The sequence below is a fragment of the Quercus suber genome, unplaced genomic scaffold (assembly GCF_002906115.3).
Source record: "Quercus suber isolate HL8 unplaced genomic scaffold, Cork oak 2.0 scaffold_180, whole genome shotgun sequence".
NCBI lineage: Eukaryota > Viridiplantae > Streptophyta > Magnoliopsida > Fagales > Fagaceae > Quercus > Quercus suber.
Window position 1 is genome coordinate 332,240 of NW_027069639.1, and position 18,403 is coordinate 350,642.

Below are 18,403 nucleotides of genomic sequence, written 5' to 3' on the forward strand. Positions count from 1 at the left end.
GCAAAAATAGTTTGAGTGGATTATGAATAGAAGTGCACTTCTACTAAAGAAAACAATTTTTGAAACATGAAGCTCAAAAGGCTGTATTTGCTTCTATCATTTCAGAGGTTACATTTAAATAGGTCTTCATTGTGCTATTGCCTCTGGTTGGACAACAATCATCCATTTAGCACACTAAAGAATCCATTTTGTTCTTTTTGTGTATACCTTTGTAGTTGGCATGTTCAAGATGGACAAATATGAAGTCCATCCATATTTGTAGCAAAATGGATTTATTTGTCATCATTTTATTTTTTGAGTGGATTGTGCTGTAGTTTTTGCAGGTGAATGATGATGGCCCAATTCATCCAAGTGAAACAGAGCTGGCACTTACAGTTCATCAGGGCTAGAATATGGCTTAGCTCACTAAATGTTTTTTGGTTTAATGAGTTCTTAAACTTTATTTTCTGCTATGGGAAATTTTGGACTTTTGACAATGTTATTGAACTTAACTCTATATCCCACAATTGTCATTTTTATTTTTTGAATTGAGTGGCATCATTAAAACAAAGCCTTTAATAAACATATTAATTGTTGTATTTATTATATTGTTATGTCAAATTGATGGTATTTTAAATGTGTAAAATGTTTCCCGCGCATTGCGCGGGTTAAATGTTAGTTTTTTATTAATTTCTTTCTCTTTCTCTTCCGTGTTGTCTCCTTCCACGTCTATTCTCTCTCCTCTCTCACTTCTCCTTTGTCACTATCTCTCTCGTGCTCTTTCCTTCTGGTGTCTCTCTCTCAGGCGAGCCCTCCATAGCTCGCCAAAACATGCCGCCGCCGTTATTCTCCAAACCCACATGCTCTCTCCTCGTCATCATCGCCGTTATTTCCATCCCCACTGTCCGATCCGATTACCCTCCGATCTCTGCGCTATCTCCATGCCCACATGCCGCCGCCGACCTCGTGCTCTCCGTCCACTCCTTTCCTTTTCACTGTCTCTCTCGTGCTCTCCATCCACTCCTTCTTACTCTTTCTTTCATTTTCTCTCTGCATCTCGAGTTCGTGCGCCTTGGGTGTGGTTGGGCTGCGGTGGTTTTTCGTGGATCGTGGGTCTCTACGGTGGTTCGTGGTGGGTCTCTGCGGTGGTTCGGTGAGTGGATTTTGCAATTTGATATTGGTGAGTTTTAATTTCAGTAGTTTTGATTGATTTTGGTGGATTCTTGATTTCGGTGGCTGGGTTTGTGGGTTGATCGGGGTGGTTTTGGGTCTTTGTTGTGATGTTGTGATTCTTTGATTTGGATGACTTTTTGATTTTGTGGCTTTTGGATGTGGAGTTTTTTTTTTTTTTTTTTGGCTGTTGTTTGTGGTTGCGGCGATGGTGGGTGGATGTGGTGGTTGTGATATGGGTAGGTGGATATGGTGGCAGGCGGCGCTGGTTTGTGAAAGAGAGACACAGAGGAGAGAGAGAGAGAGAGAGAGAGAGGATGAATAAAAAATGATAAAGAAATAATATTTAAATGAAGTGTTAAAAAAATTAGAAGTTTTGATGTAAAGAAGGTTGTAAATAGGTGTGTTATATGTTATAAAAATAGGTTTTGAGATGGTAAATGCTAAATTTTTTAGAATTGTTAATGGAAATGCTCTTATCTGGTTGGTGATTATACTGGAACAGAACCTTGAATGTTTATTTCACAATTTAGCACAACATGAGAAGATGATGGAATAGTATCATATTCCAATTCAAATTTCGTAAAATGCCCAAATAAAATTATATTTGCACTCTGTGGGTTTCGCTTAATATTCAATTATGTACAAATTAAACTATTGTATAATTGATGTTATTGTGATTTTTTTCAAAAATTACTATCTCACAAACACAAACCATTTCTGTTTCATTATTGCTTTTAACATATACACTTCACAAGGCTTTCTTTAGAACTCCCCCACCCTCTTTTGAACTATTTAATCCCGTTTGGTGACTTCAGTCTAGCCTTGAGCCCCTTGATTCACTTCCAAACTCCTGCTCTATCTTGCTTACATAAATTATTTTGTAATTTGCGCTGGTTTTGTGTTACTTGAAATGTTTGCTCTTCTACATTTATATTTTATCTGAAGAGAAATGTTTATAGTCCTCTACCTTTTCACATTTCCCCACTTTAACTGTTTGGATTCATTTGTAGGCATCAGAAGACGCTAAGAAACTTGTTGATGAGGAAAGAGCTTTTGCTTGTGCTGAAATAGAAAATGCCAGAGCAGCAGTTCAGAGAGTGGAAGAGGCCCTTCAGGAACATGAACGAACATCTAGGGCCTCTGGGAAGCAGGTATGTGTTATTACTTTTTCTTTTCTTTGGTAGGTTTGTGTTATTACTGTATTTTTAAGAGCCCTTGATCATGACAGTAATGATGCAGTATTCAAGCCTTTTTTTAATTTGAAAATGTTCGGATGCACCCAGTTTTACAGTGTATATGCATGTGTCCTTTTTTGCGTAAGCTTTTGCAATACTTTTTTTATGTTTGGATCTGGATGGTTGATTAAATTGATTTGTCAGAGGATTTAGGAAGATAGTTGCATCGTGGTTAATGTCTTGATGCTGGTTTCTAGTGTTTGATTATTGTATGCGAAATAATCAGTGCATCTTTAATACAAAACACTATCTTTATTCTCTATTCTGTACTTTTTAAGCAAATATCTTCTATTTGGTTCTTTTAGGATGTGGGAGAACTGATGAAGGAGGTTCAAGAGGCTAGTCGAATTATCATGCTGCATCAGCCAAGCAAGGTATTTGTTTTTTTTTTTTTGATAAGTAATAAGGATTCAGCCTTGGGGAAATGTCTGACAATTGACAACTTAAGGAAAAGAAAGGTTTGCACTTTGATTGGTGTTACATGTGCAAGTGTAATAGTGAAACTACTGACCATCTTTTCCTTCATTGCCCGGTTGCTTTGGAGTTGTGGGATATGGTTTTTCGCGGTTATTTGGAGTTTGTTGGGTTATGCCATTCTCTGTTGTTGGGCTTTGGCTTGCTGGCAAGGTTGTTTTGGTGGCCATCGTAATGGAGATTTATGGATGGTTGTTCCTCATTGTTTGATGTGGTGTATTTGGAAGGAGAGAAATAGTAGGTGTTTTGAAGACAAGGAGCGTTTCATGCCTGATCTCAAGCATCTTTTTTTTAGAACCTTACTTGATTGGTTTCTGTGTGGAGAAACAATCCTTTTTCTTCTTTTTTGGATTTTCTTGATTTTTGTAATGTTCGTTTTTTATTTGTTCACCCCTGTATACTCCTGTGTAATTGGGTGTTTCTCTCTTTTTGATTTCAATGAATCCTTATTACTTATCAAAAAAAAAAAAACAAATACCTTGCTTGGCTGATGCAGCATGATAATTCGACTAGCCTCTTGAACCTCCTTCATCAGTTCTCCCACATCCTAAAAGAACCAAATAGAAGATATTTGCTTAAAAAGTACAGAATAGAGAATAAAGATAGTGTTTTGTATTAAAGATGCACTGATTATTTCGCATACAATAATCAAACACTAGAAACCAGCATCAAGACATTAACCACGATGCAACTATCTTCCTAAATCCTCTGACAAATCAATTTAATCAACCATCCAGATCCAAACATAAAAAAAGTATTGCAAAAGCTTACGCAAAAAAGGACACATGCATATACACTGTAAAACTGGGTGCATCCGAACATTTTCAAATTAAAAAAAGGCTTGAATACTGCATCATTACTGTCATGATCAAGGGCTCTTAAAAATACAGTAATAACACAAACCTACCAAAGAAAAGAAAAAGTAATAACACATACCTGCTTCCCAGAGGCCCTAGATGTTCGTTCATGTTCCTGAAGGGCCTCTTCCACTCTCTGAACTGCTGCTCTGGCATTTTCTATTTCAGCACAAGCAAANTTTTTTTTTAATTAACGAGTGAATCAACATTATTCTATAGGTTATGGACATGGAACTTGAGCTTCGAGCACTGAGGATGCAGCTTGCAGAGAAGTCAAAGCATTCTCTGAGGCTTCAGAAAGAGGTTTGTTTATTATTTTACACCATGTTTGCAGGATTTTGTATAACTTTCATGGGCTTCCCATGTTTTCTTGGCTCAATAATGTGTTAATATATGCCTAATCTATTGGTGGCATATTATTTTTCTGCATTATCCATGTGTGAAGTAGTCACGGTTTTACCTTTGTAGTTGCCTAATCTATTGGTGGCATATTATTTTTCTGCATTATCCATGTGTGAAGTAGTCACGGTTTTACCTTTGTAGTTTTCCTCCATCAATTTTTTTATTGCCTTAAGTTTTCTATTATGTCTGTATTTAGAGTGTTCAGTAACTTATAAAAAATTTATTATAGTGTTGTATTGTTTAGCATATCTATTCTATAGGGGTTTTGAATAATTTTTTTTGGGATGTTTCTTGAATTTTTTGAGGGAGCCAAGTGTGTGCATCTCTGGAAGCAATGAGTTATAAGCTAGTTGATCTTTTAGCATGAGCATACGGTAGTCTGCAGTTAATTGGGTTCTTAAGTTAAAAGCTTGAAGCAATCCATTTATCCTTTTAAGCTTTTTTTTTTTAATTATTATAATGGGATGGAGGGTGTGGTCGTGGGTTTGAGACCCACTGGGTGTGTGCATAAATTACCAATTAAAAAAAATCTATGTTTTTGCATAGGAGTTGCAATTTTTGTTAATAGGAACATTCATTTATCCTTATGGAAGATTGTGGTGGCATATATGATTCCTGTTTCTCATGCTCTCGCACTCATTAACCATTTATGTTAATGGATGTTAATTATTCAATCTGAGCAAATGACATTTTTTTCCCTCTCTGTCTCTCCTTTTCTCACACACGGAGAGGCATATACAGTAAATAGGCATGCCAGAATTTTATATTATTTCAAATGCTTTTAGTCCAGTTTTGAAGACAAGGGTGACATTTGTTTGTACATATATTTTTTTTTCTGGCTGCTTCATTTTTCTAATGAAGTAGTCTTCTCTTAATACAAGTTTTCTTACCTGTCAAAAGTAAAATAAAAAAAAGACGAGGGTGACATATGCGTATAGGGTGTGCACCAGTCCCTCTTAAATATCCCCGCAGGGTAGTATTGTACTTGAACAACACACGATCATTTATGTGCATCTGTATCTATCATTTTATTGATGCTAGACTTCCTTCGTGATGTCATGATTCATGTAGTGGAGTTTCTTCATGATTGTTTTTTTTTTTTTTCTACTCTCTATAAATTCTTAAAAACACCAAAAGGGCATGATAGTGAAATCTCTGGCCTAGGTGTTCTTAGTACTTTTCCTATTTCTTAAGGCTTTACTATTTGCCTCTGCAACAAGGGCATGCAATCAAGCATTAATTCTCAAAAATGGAAAAAAGTTACTGACATTAGGATTTTATAATTGTGACACAGGCGACAATTTATTTGTATTTGATGTGTCATTGGGTTTCACACGGCAAGAAATGATAGAATATAATTGTTGTTTGTAGGGATTTGCTGGTGAATTGTTTGTTACTATTTATATTTAATCTTTGTGGTGAATGTGTATGTGGCTTGCTGGTGTAACCTTTGCTTTGCTTTGCTTTACTTTATGTGGTGTGCCATATAAATAATTGTATATTGCATGGAAATGTAGCATTTTGTTCCTAATTTTTTATGCTCTTTAATTTCCATCCCTCATATCTGTTCAGCTGGCAAAGAGCAAGAGGGTCGTGGAGAACGGTTCCCAGTCATTTGAATTAGATGGGCATGAAGCTTTAGGTTCATACTTGCGGATTCAACCTTGCTCTGACAATGCTCCAGAACTTTCTAAATGTTCGATTTAGTGGTATCGTGTATCATCAGAAGGTGGCAAAAAGGAGCTTATATCAGGTATATATGCAGTAATATTTTGCTGCTTTGCATTTTATTGACTTTTGAGAATAGATTACTATAGCAATTGCACTCTTGTGCTATTCTCTAAATGCAACCATCTCTGTGTAAGAGATTATGCTCTCGCTCTCTCTCTCTAAATGCTTTTTCCCTTTTCAGACAAATTTAATGGCTAAATCCTTGACTTGTTATTCAGAATGTAAGATTGGAATAATTACATAGAGATAAACTTAAAACGCATTTTGGTTTGGTTGTAAAATAACTTGATGTTTTCATCAAAGCTCACAGTCTGATACACGATACACGCCTAACACTTAGAGCAACCGCATCAACTCATGCAAATTTTCCGTCTATTTTTTTTGATATGTAATTAGAAAACTTGTATAAATGATAGAAAAAAGAGAAATACAAGAAGTTCATGATGATGAACAACAAGAAATAAAAGGAACAAACAGTACAATAAACAAAGGGTAATCAGGAAACTAAGCTAAAGGAGGACAAAAACTCAGAGAGAGAAGAACAATCAGAAAAACCCCAACAACGAGACCACTCCCATAGGCTACGATGGCATAAAAGCTTTAACTCATCCAACGTCTTCTCTTTGTCCTCAAAGGAACGACGATTTCGTTCCAACCACACAATCCACATTAAGCACCCTGGAACCAAGTTCCAAATGTCTGAGTTATGCTTCCCATGCCATTGATACCAACAAGATAACAAACCCGCCACCGATCCTGGCATAACCCAAAGAATACCAAAGGCTTGAAGCATAAAAGTCCAAAGAGAATGTGTCACAGGACAATGAAGAAGAAGGTGGTTAACCAACTCCCCATCACAGCAACACATACAACACCTATTAGCCAAAGGGCGACCCTTAAGCATTAGATTATCCAAAGTGAGGATCCGACCATGTGCAGTAGTCCACAGAAAGAACGCCACACGCTTAGGAATCTTTGGTTTCCAAACCCCCTTCCAAGGAAACAAAGAATTCGAAGCACCCCGGATCTCAAGGTAGTAAGATCGAGTGTCAAACTCACCATCCCTTTTAAGTCGCCAGTAAAGGGTATCTCTCCTAGTACCCTGAGGAATACGAGTTTGGATAAGCTGAAGAAGAGAATACGATACAGCCAACTCCCAATCTTCAAAAGCTCTATAAAACGTTAAATTCCACACTCTAACAGTACCCCCTTCTGGAATCCACAAAACCTCAGAGATACAAGCATCCTTGACCGCTGAACACACATAGAGCTCAGGATAGAGATCTTTTAGAGTAGTGTCACCAATCCGCCTATCATGCCAAAAGCGGATACGAGTGCCTTCACCCACTACAAAAGACTGATGCTTAGAAAAGCTCTCCCATCCTTCAAAAATGCTTCTCCATAGGCCACACCCATGAGACCTCCTACAAACATTAGTACTCCACCCCCCTTGACTCTCGCCATATTTTGAGGAGATAACAAGCCGCCATAGATGGGTAACTTCATGACCATATCTCCACAACCATTTCCCTAATAGAGCTTGATTAAACGGCACCACATTTCTTATCCCCAAACCACCCATCTCAATGGGTAAAGACACCTTATCCCAAGCCACCATACAAAAGACATGGAAAATCATTTCTTTTTTGCTTGAACCATATAAATTGAATATTCATATTCCACGTAGCAACATTGTAACTTCAGCAAAAGTGTTGCTTTTCTTTAGTTTTTGTGAATAAGCATGGAATTTTCTAAAAGCTCAATAATTTTTATCCTTTTTTGTATTATTGGTAGAGTTTATGTTTTCGATTGTAATGTATTAGGTTTATCAACTTTTAGATTGATGGAATTGAAAGAAATATTTTGGAAAATACATTTCTGGAAATAACACTTACTGCTCATAGACATGCCATGTCTTTGTAGAATTAGGGTAGGTTCAATTGTTAGACTTAAAACACTTAATAGTATACTATTTCCTTCATAAATACGAGTAGTAAGATGTTACCAACTACTAATGAAAAATCTTGTATCATGCTCTTGTTAATATATCTACTTTTATAGTTTGAACTATTTGGTAGATTATGTTTTCCTTGCCATGTTTAATGAAATTTCAAATGATTTCAGAACTTAATGTAATTATATTAGTTAAGATAAAAACAAATTACTTTTCGAAGTTTTGATAGATTGGCTTCACATGTAATGAGGAGGCATTGTATTCCGGAACTGAAATTAACATGAGAATGAAGATGTGTATCAATTTTCTTGTCTCATGCGACAGTTTCCACAAAGCTATACTGGATGGCAAGGAAGCACAAAGCAAGAATAATTCTAGTAACACATCTCACCATGTTAATGGACCTCAAATGCTCTTGCTCTTCACACCACTAAAATTTTCAACTATCAGTTGCTGAAATACCAAGCTTTATTGGGTTGTATAGCCATTTTATCCAGTCCTACCAATCCTCTACTATCTTGTTCCAAGAAAATCCCAAAGGATTAAAAATGAAAGGGATGTACAACCATGGAGCTTCTAGGATGAAAATTGAGGACGATACAACTATGTTGAAATCTTGAGCAGCAAGTTTATAGTAAATCAATATTATGATGATCTCCATCACTTTCACATAATGACTCCTTGAATACATTCAATAATTCTTAGCAAACCTTTCATGGCGGATTACAAAACCATGCCCTGTTGCTCAATACTTTGCCCCATCGTGCAGGATTGTATGCCCAAAATAATGGGCCTTCGTCCTAAGTGAAAAAAGGAAAAATTCATGTGAAAGTTGTATTGCATGGTGATTATCTCAAATAATGCCTTTAGAAACTCACTCTCTATTCCAATCTCAATGAGATTAGGCACCAAAACTAATAACACTACCTGTAGAAAAAATTAAGTACCTATTACATGCACCAAATTTTCTCCTCCAAGCTCACTTCCACTTCTAGGCTTCATTGAAAACAGTTTTGGACTTCCTCCAAATCTTCTTTTGGCTTGTATTAAGAACCAAAAAAGGTTGCTGTACAGGTAAACATATATTACCATGATTGCCATCTGCAGAAGAAAGAAAAAATCATTTTAGCTAAAAAGACAAAAAGTTGAGAGAAACACAAAGAGAATTAGTAAACAAAATCCTCATTGCTCAATTTTTCATAATGAACAAGCACTGGAAAGTTTTGACTAAAATTCATGAAAATGAAAATTTCAATTTAGCTTGTGTTAAGTTGGTGGCTTGTTTGTCAAAACAATTGACCTAGTCTTATCAATATCAGACTCTATTAGCCACCTAGTTCTTTAATTATATGTTGTGTAGCTGTATACCTAATACATTCCCAAGCCGACTTTTATGTCTAATATATATATATATAGCTTTTCTGTAAGCTTTCTTAACAGACTTATTAATTATAGTTATTCAACTTTCTTTCAATTTAAACTCTTTTTGGGTAATAGGTTACCATGGAATTGAAATAGAAACCCACCGTAGAAAAGTAGCAGGACAATATTCGAAAAAAGTTGAAAGAACCGGCTAATCTGTAGATGTCCTGACTCCCGACAAAGCATCTACTCTCCACTGCCATAAGCCACCTTTGCTTCATAGAGGCAAATTTGCTTCAGCCCAACATTGTTACCCTTAGCAACTTGGATGTACTCATGATGAGTTATGTTTCCATTTCTTAATGTTGAGTTGAAACCTGCATGTAAAAATTATGTGTCAAGTAAACTAAATTTTATGAATCCATACAATGTAGAAGTTCCATGATGATACCAGCATAAATGTCCTTGCTTATGTCCTCTCTTAGATTGATGCCCCGGGAAGCCTTGCTTATGCCACCATGGGTAATGTGGAATATTCTGCCAAATACATTTGGATGACCATAGTGGAACTGAACCCTAAAACAACCGAAAACAATTTTGAGATGTAATAAAAATACTTTATTGGATCATAGCTCTATGCCTTACAATCAGGTGCTTATGTAAGAATTGGTGTCCAAACAACAACATTGCCTGAGCAAGACAAGAATAAAATAAAACAAAAAAGCAAACTAAAAGATGGAAATAAGTTATAAAATTGCTACTGTACTGAAATCAAAACATCCATGTTCAAACATCATGAAAAACAACATTAATGATTTATAAACATCCTTATTTTTCCGATCCAATCTGAAAGTAAAATATGCCACCAATTAATTTATTATAGTCTCTTTATCTTAACTATGAGGTCTGCCAAATACTTGCTACTCATTCAAGAATATATTACATAAGGAAACACAGAAAAGAAGGAAAATAGACGAGAGAACACATACTTCAAAAGTCTTGCAAGAACTCTTTGGACAATGGAAACAAAGTTCCTATCTTGAACTGATATGAACCAAGCCAAAGAAGATATGTTGTAGTTAGGGATGTCCACGGGTTGGGCCGAGTCGGTTTTGGACCCAACCCGGACATGACCTGTCGGTGTCAGGTGGAAGGCGAAGGGACCTGAAACTAACCACTGATGTCAATCAGTCGAGTCGGTTTCGGGCGATGTTCGGGTCGGTTTGGTTGGTGGAGAGAGTCGCTGGATCTTGCAAACGTCGTCGGAATCTTCAAATACTTCGCCGGAAGTGGCAAAAACTCTCTCCATTTGCACTGAAAATCGCCGAAATCAGCTTGGATCGCACCAAATATGGTCAAGATCTCGTTGAAATCAGCTTGGATCTCCTCGAATCTCACCGGATCTCACCAAATATGGCCGTTATCTCGTCGGATCTCCTTGAATCTGAGCTTAATCTTGTCGGAGTTAGCCAGATTTGTATATATCATTGGTTGGGTCGGGTGGCTTGGGTTTTGGGGAAGAAAACCTGCCACTCGACCTACCGGCGTCGATTTGGGCTGAAATTAGGTGGGGATCGGGTGTGTTCTTCGGGCCGGTGGGTCTAAGTTGGGTTTGGACACCCCTAGTTGCAGTGCCAATGTAACAACAATAAATTTTTATATTTAAAAGCATATTCTAAATGTAAAATAGGTTGTAGTTCTTAATAAACAAACCTTTCAGTAAAGATATGCTCCCTAACACCTAAAATTGTATGTAGACGAACTCCATGATCCTTCTTAAATTCTTCCAAAAGGTTGCGCATTTTAAGAGCTTCTTCCAAATAATTGTCCAACAAGATATTGGCAAAGTAAACAAACACAATTGGCCCAAAAGATTAAGTTGAACGATGACTCCAAATTTCTAATAGATTACTAGGTTCATGTCAATGGCCTGCAGCTTTCCCTTTGTTGTAAATTATACCATGATTTTGATTCTCAGGCTTCCCTTCCCCTATCATCACTGGTCCTGGCAACTTTATGCGATATATTTCCTTCAGAGAAAAATAAAAAGGTAGTTTGTTTGTATTACTAAGCAAACATGATGATTCCAAAGGTGAAATACCTGGTCAACATTGCCAACTGCCTTGACCAATACTGAATAGTAAATTTTCTTGCCATGTCTTCCCTCTCTCTCTAAAACCTCGTCTATGTAAGCCACACGAAGAGAGGGATTTCTGTACAAAAAGCACAAGGAATTAGATTCTTAATTGAAACAAACAAAACAATTTTTTTTTTCAACTTTTCAAATGGACGACGTACTTGACCATCATATTGAGGATGTGACTTGCACGATAATCTCAAATTAGTCACATATGTGGTCTCTTGTCAAAATCTATTGAGGATGTGACTTGAATGATGATCTCGAATACGCTTATGACTTCTGTAATTTTGACAAGAGACCACATATGTGACTAATTTGAGATTATCGTGCAATTCACATCCTCAATATGATGATCAAGTACGTCGTCCATTTGAAAAGTTGAAAAAAAACTTGTTTTGTTTGTTTCAATTAAGAATCTAATTCCTGGTGCTTTTTGTACAGAAATCCCTCTCTTTGTATGGCTTACATAGATGAAGTTTTAGAGGGAGAGGGAAGACATGGCAAGAAAATTTACTATTCAGTATTGGTCAAGGCAGTTGGCAATGTTGACCAGGTATTTCACCTTTGGAATCATCATGTTTGCTTAGTAATACAAACTAACTGTCTTTTTATTTTTCTCTGAAGGAAATATTTTGCATAAAGTTGCTAGGACCAGTGATGATAAGGGGAAGGGAAGCCTGAGAGTCAAAATCATGGTATAATTTACACTAGAGGGGAAGCTGTAGGCCATTGACGTGAACGAGGTAATCCATTAGAAATTTGGAGTCATAACAGTTCAACTGAATCTTTTGGGCCAATTGTGATTGTTTACTTTGCCAATATCTTGTTGGACAATTATTTGGAAGAAGCTCTTAAAATGCGCAACCTTTTGGAAGAATTTAAGAAGGATCATGGAGTTTGTCTACATACAATTTTAGGTGTTAAGGAGCATATCTTTACTGAAATGTTTGTTTATTAAGAACTACAACCTGTTTTACATTTAGAATGTGCTTTTAAATATTGAATTTTATCTAACAGTTTATTGTTGTTACATTGGCACTGTAGCATATCTTCTCTGGCTTGGTTCATGTTAGTTCAAGATAGGAACTTTGTTTCCATTGTCTAAAGAGTTCTTGTAGGACTTTTGAAGTATGTGCTCTCGTCTATTTTCCTTCTTTTTCGTGTTTCCTTATGTAATATATTCTTGAATGAGTAGCAAGTATTTGGCAGACCTCATAATTAAGATAAAGAGACCATGATGAATTAATTTGTGGCATATTTTACTTTTAGATTGGATCGGAAAAATAAGGATGTTTATGAATCATTAATGTTGTTTGTCATGGTGTTTGAACATGGATGCTTTGATTTCAGTATGGTAGCAAATTTTATAACTTATTTTCATCTTTTAGTTTGCTTTTTTCTTTTATTTTATTCTTGTTTTGCTTAGGCAATGTTGTTTGGACACCAATCCTTACGTAAGAACCTGATTGTAAGGCATAGAGCTATGATACAATAAATTATTTTTATTACATCTCAAAATTGTTTTGGGTTGTTTTAGGGTTCAGTTCCACTATGGTCATCCAAATGTATTTGACAGAATATTCTGCATTACCCATGGTGGCATAAGCAAGGCTTCAATGGGCATCAATCTAAGAGAGGACATAAGCAAGGACATTTATGCTGGTATCATCATGGAACTTCTATGTTGTATGGATTCATAAAATTTAGTTTCCTTGACACATAATTTTTACATGCACGTTTCAACTCAACATTAAGAAATGGAAACATAACTCATCATGAGCACATCCAAGATGCTAAGGGTAACAATGTTGGGTTGAAGCAAATTTGCCTCTATGAAGCAAAGGTGGCTTGTGGCAGTGGAGAGTAGATGCTTAGTCGGGAGTTGGGACATCTATAGATTAACTGGTTCTTTCAACTTTTTTCGAATGTTCTCTTGCTACTTTTCTACAGTGGGGTTCTATTTCAATTCCAAGGTAATCTATTATCCAAAAAAGTTTAAATTGAAAGAAAGTAGAATAACTATTATTAATAAGTTTGTTGAGATAGCTTACAGAAAAGTTATATATATATATATATATATAGACATAAAAGTCGGCTTGGGTATGTATTAGGTGTTTGGCTGCACAGCATACAATGAAAGAACTAGGTGGCTAATAGAGTCCGATATTAATAAGACTAGGTCAATTGTTTTGACAGGCAAGCCATCAACTTGACACAAGCTAAATTGAAAATTTCATTTTCATGAATTTTAGTCAAAACTTTCTGGTGCTTGTTCAATATGAAAAAAATGCTCATGAGGATTTTGTTTACTAATTTTCTTTGTGTTTTTCTCAACTTTTTGTCTTTTTAGCTGTAAGGATTATTTTCTTTCTTTTGTAGATGACAATCATGGTAATATATGTTTACTTGTACAACAACCTTTTTTGGTTCTTAATACAGACCAAAAGAAGAATTTGGAGGAAGTCCAAAACTATTTTTGGTGAAGCCTAGAAGTGGAAGTGAGCTTGGAGGAGAAAATTTGGTGCAAGGAATAGGTACTTAATTTTTTCTACAGATAGGGTTATTAGTTTTGGTGCCTAATCTCATTGAGATTGGAATAGAGAGCGGGTTTCTGAAGGCATTATTTGAGATAATCACCATGCAAATACAATTATCAGGTGGATTTTTCCTTTTTTCACTTAGGATGAAGGCCCATTATTTTGCGCATACAATCCTGCATGGTGGGGCATGGTTTTGCAATCCGCCATGGGAAAGCGATGGAGATCATCATAATATTGATTTACTTTAAACTTGTTGCTCAAGATTTCAACACAGTTGTATCGTCCTCAATTTTAATCCTGGTAGCTTCAAGGTTGTACATCCCTTTCATCTTTAATCCTTTTGGATTTTCTTGGAACAAGATAGTGGAGGATTGGGAGGACTGGATAAAATGGCTATACAGCCTAATAAAGCTTGGTATTTCGGCAACTGACAGTTGGAAAATTTGGTGGTATGAAGAGCAAGAGCATTTGAGGTCCATTAACATTATGAGACGTGTTACTAGAATTATTATTCTTGCTTTGCGCTTCTTTACCATCCAGTATGGCTTTGTAGAACTTGTTGCATGAGACAAGAAAATGGTGGTACGTTTAAATCAATTCTTTTTTGTCTTTAAATGTCTTACTTCCTTTCATGAAGTTTTATTTGCTCTTTGATAAAAAAATATCAAGTGTGCGCAAAAAATATTGGCGCAAATACATTTTTAGTCCCTATATTTTGGCTTTTTTCTATTTTAGTCCCTACATTTTAATTTTATCATTTTTAGTCCCTAAATCAATTAACGTGTCCTATTTTGGCCATTTCTGTTAGCCCACCAACGGAAATTGCTAAGGTGGCAAACTAATGCTGACGTGGCCAATTAAAAAATAATAAAAAATTTTAATTAACATTTAAAAAAATGCCATGTCAGCTTCTAAATATGAAAAAAAATTATTAATCAATTTTAATGAAATTAAAAAAGAAAAAACAAAATTAAAAACAATAAAATATATAAATTCAGATCTAATTCATTTTGAACAAGAGCACAATCATAGATTTAAACACAAGAACATAAAGCACAAATCCAGAACCAAACACAAAAAACACAAATTCAAATTTAAACATTAACACAAAATCATAAACACAAAGAACACAATAATAAACATAAATCATTTACTCCCAAGATATGGTTGAAGGGAGCCAATTGGGTTGGAGGTTGGGTGAAGAGAGAGAGAGATCGTAGATCTGGGTTTGCTTACCCAAACAAAAATCTCTAAAGCTCTCTTTCTTAGATCAAAATCTGCCTCTCTCTTTCATCTTTCTAAAGAGTATTGTTGAACTTTCTTGACAAATAAACATATCACAAAATTTAAATATATCAATTTTTAGACACAATTAAAATTTCAAAAAAAAAAAAAAAAAACATTTGAAAACCCCCACAGACCCAAAACAATATCCAAAGATTCATAACTTTCTCAAGCGCTCTCTCTCTTCAAAATCAAGTTCAGATCTCTCTTTCTAACTCACTCTCTTTCTTTTCCTCTCTTACTGGTGGTGGTGGTGGAGTCATCCCACGATGAGGAGAGGAATGAGTAGCAGCGGACAGATCGAGTTGCAGTCGACGGATGGACCTCAGTTTGCGTTGGAGGGAGCCGATTGGGTTGGAGGTTGGGTGAAGAGAGAGATCGTAGATTTGAGATTGCTTACCCAAACGAAAATCTCTAAAGCTCTCTTTCTCAAATGAAAATCTCTCTCTCTCTCTCTCTCTCTCATCTTTCTAAAGCTCTAAAGTCTCTCTCTCAAATTATGGATTTGGGAAAATCTCTAAAGTTTTTTCTCGGATCAATGGTTGTGAAGTGGTGGTTGGTCCGGTGGTCGTTGGGGGTGGATTGTTGGATGGGTTTGATGTTGGTGTGGGTTGCAGTGGCTTGATGGACTGATCGGTGACAGTGGCGATGAGTGGTAGTCTAATTTGTTCATGTGGGTTTTAGATTGCATGAGTAGTTGGTTGGTTGGTCAGATTGGTGATCATTGGTTGGGTTTGTTGTTGGTTTGGGTTTCGGATTGCAAGGTATTTTTTGGGTTTCAGTGAGGTGATTGACCAAAAACGCTGAGCATAACAATGTCGGGCTAGGTTTCAGGTTGCTGCTATGTTTATTTTAAATTTTTGGGTTTGTTTTTTTCATGTGGATTTTATTATTTTTCTGGGTTTATGGGTTTGATTTGTTGGAGGATTCGGTGGAGGAAAGCGATTTTGAATGAATTTTTGCATATTTATTTGCTGAGAAAATGTAATAAAAGAAAAGAAAATATTGATTATTTTAATTTTCTGGGCAACCTTCATATTCTTTCCCGAAGAACATCAAGAACATGTTACTTTGTTCTTCCGAAAATAATGAAAAGAAAAAAAAGAAAAAAAAAATTTAATTACTCTTTTTAATTGGTTTATGTTTGTCATTGTGTTATTTGTGTTTATGATCTTATATTAATGTTTAAATTTGAGTCTGTGTTTTTTGTGTTTGGTTCTGGGTCTGTGCTTTATGTTCTTGTGTTGATGTTTAAATCTGTAATTGTGTTCTTGTTCAAAATGAATTAGATCTGAATTGATGTATTTTATTGTTTTTAATTTTGTTTTTTCTTTTTTAATTTCGTTAAAATTGATTAATAAATTTTTTTATATTTAGAAGCTGACGTGGCATTTTTTTAAATGCTAATTAAAATTTTTTATTATTTTTTAATTGGCCATGTCAGCATCAATTTGCCACCTAAGCAATTTCCGTTGGTGGGCTAACAGAAAGGACCGAAATGGAACACGTTAATTGATTTAGGGGTTAACAATGGTAAAATTAAAATGTAGGAACTAAAATGGAAAAAAGCCAAAATGTAGGGATTAAAAGTGCATTTATGCCAAAAATATTCAAATCTAGTTTGCTATGCTAATACTAGGTTTATGGCCTATCTTGGCTATGTGTTTGCCTCTCTTCTGATCTACACAACGGTTAGTCTTCAAATTTCAAACACTTATTGAAAAATGTTTCCATCTGGTCATGAATCTTGAAATTGTATTATTAAATAGTACCCTTTTAAACTACAAGTTCAGAGAATAGAAAGAGAATAGAAAGAAAACCGTATTTTGCAAATTTCGTATTGGGGTTTAGACTATTGAATTTCTTCATTATTATGGCATTTTTATTTACTTCTTCATATTTTATTAAGCCATTTTGGTCTCACATTTTGGTACATTTGTGTGGCTGTATGTGCCTTCATTTCGGCATTATGGGAAATTCTACAGGTATATGAGTGAAATTTCATATTAATTTGATTCCTAAAAATATTTTCAAATAGGAGTCATATTTGAAATTTTCAAATATGGTGCTGAAATGAAGGCACATACAGTCATGCAAATGTCCTGTACTGTGAGACCAAAATGACTAATAAAGTATGAAGAAATAAATAAAAAGGCCATAATCATGAAGAAATTCAATAGTCTGAACCCCAATACGAAATTTGTGCAATACGGTTTTCTTTCTATTCTCTGAACCTGCAGTTTAAAAGGCTACTAATTAATAACACAATTTCAAGATTCATGACCAGATAGAAAGTTAAAAGTGTTTGAAATTTGAAGGCTCATCGTTGGGTAGATCAGAAGAGTGGCAAAACACAGCCCGGATAGGCCATAAACCTAGTATTAGCGTAGCAAACTAGATATGAATATTTAGATATGAATATTTTTTGCATACGCACTTAATTTTTTTTATTAGAGAGCAAATTAAACTTCATAAAAGGAAACAAGACATTTAAAGGAAAAAAAGAATTGATTTAATCATACCACCATTTTTCTTGTCTCATGTGACAAGTTCTGCAAAGCCATATTGGATGGCAAAGAACCACAAAGCAAGAATAATTCTAGCAACACGTCTCACAATGTTAATGGACTTCAAGTGCTCTTGTCCTTCATACCACCAAATTTTCCAACTGTATATAGCCATTTTATCCTGTCCTCACAATCCTGCACTATCTTCTTTCAAGAAAATCCCAAATGATTAAAAACGAAACGGATGTACAACCATGAAGCTACCAGGATGAACATTGAGGAACATATAACTATGTTGAAATCCTGAGCAGCAAGTTTAAAGTAAACCAATATTATGAGGATATCCATCGCTTGCACATGGTGACTCCTTGAATACATTTGGTAATTCTCAGCAAACCTTTTATGCCGGATTACAAAACCATGCCTTGTTGCTCTATACTTTGCCCCACCTTGCATGATTGTATGCCCAAAATAATGGGCCGAGCCCAAGTGAAAAAAAGGAAAAATCCATTTTGATAGTTGTATTTGCATGGTAATTATCTCAAATAATGCCTTTAGAAACCCACTCTCTACTCCAATTTCAATGAAAGTAGGCACCGAAACTAATAACCCTATCGGTAGAAAAAATTGGGTACCTATTACAAATTTTGCCTAAATTCCTATCCGTGATTTATTACTAGTTGACTGAATTTTCTCTTTTACTTGTTCATTGTTTTTTTTTTTCTTCTAAGACTTATTATTTTAGTGTAAACGTTTTCTGAAAAT

General features: G+C 35.4%; 1 protein-coding gene and 2 pseudogenes across 3 annotated transcripts; 2 read left to right on the forward strand and 1 right to left on the reverse strand.

The window, feature by feature from the left end:
• The first annotated feature begins 6 nt into the window (after positions 1–6).
• Positions 7–11,919, forward strand: LOC112032410 (stomatal closure-related actin-binding protein 1-like). 3 transcript variants are annotated; one of them, XM_065778338.1, is made up of 6 exons: positions 7–1,159; positions 2,163–2,303; positions 2,693–2,761; positions 3,938–4,021; positions 5,693–5,873; positions 8,130–11,919. In XM_065778338.1, exons 1-5 carry the CDS (start codon positions 929–931, stop codon positions 5,825–5,827), a joined length of 660 nt encoding a protein of 219 aa, XP_065634410.1. In that variant the 5' UTR covers positions 7–928; the 3' UTR covers positions 5,828–5,873; positions 8,130–11,919. The 3 variants fall into 3 exon arrangements, with proteins under 3 accessions (XP_065634410.1, XP_065634409.1, XP_065634411.1); XM_065778337.1 differs by lacking the exon at positions 8,130–11,919 and having other exon boundaries at positions 5,693–6,113; XM_065778339.1 differs by lacking the exon at positions 8,130–11,919 and having other exon boundaries at positions 7–1,132; positions 5,693–6,113.
• On the reverse strand, positions 8,119–11,473 carry LOC112032406 (callose synthase 5-like; annotated as a pseudogene).
• Positions 11,657–15,382, forward strand: LOC112032408 (callose synthase 5-like; annotated as a pseudogene).
• Positions 15,383–18,403: the final 3,021 nt, after the last annotated feature.

Coding starts and splice junctions, on each gene's coding strand:
- LOC112032410 (XM_065778338.1), top strand. CDS start 929: ATGCCGCCGCCGACCTCGTGCTCTCCGTCCACTCCTTTCCTTTTCACT. Junction 1,160..2,162: donor GATTTTGCAATTTGATATTG/GTGAGTTTTAAT, acceptor ATTCATTTGTAG/GCATCAGAAGACGCTAAGAA. Junction 2,762..3,937: donor TGCTGCATCAGCCAAGCAAG/GTATTTGTTTTT, acceptor ATTATTCTATAG/GTTATGGACATGGAACTTGA.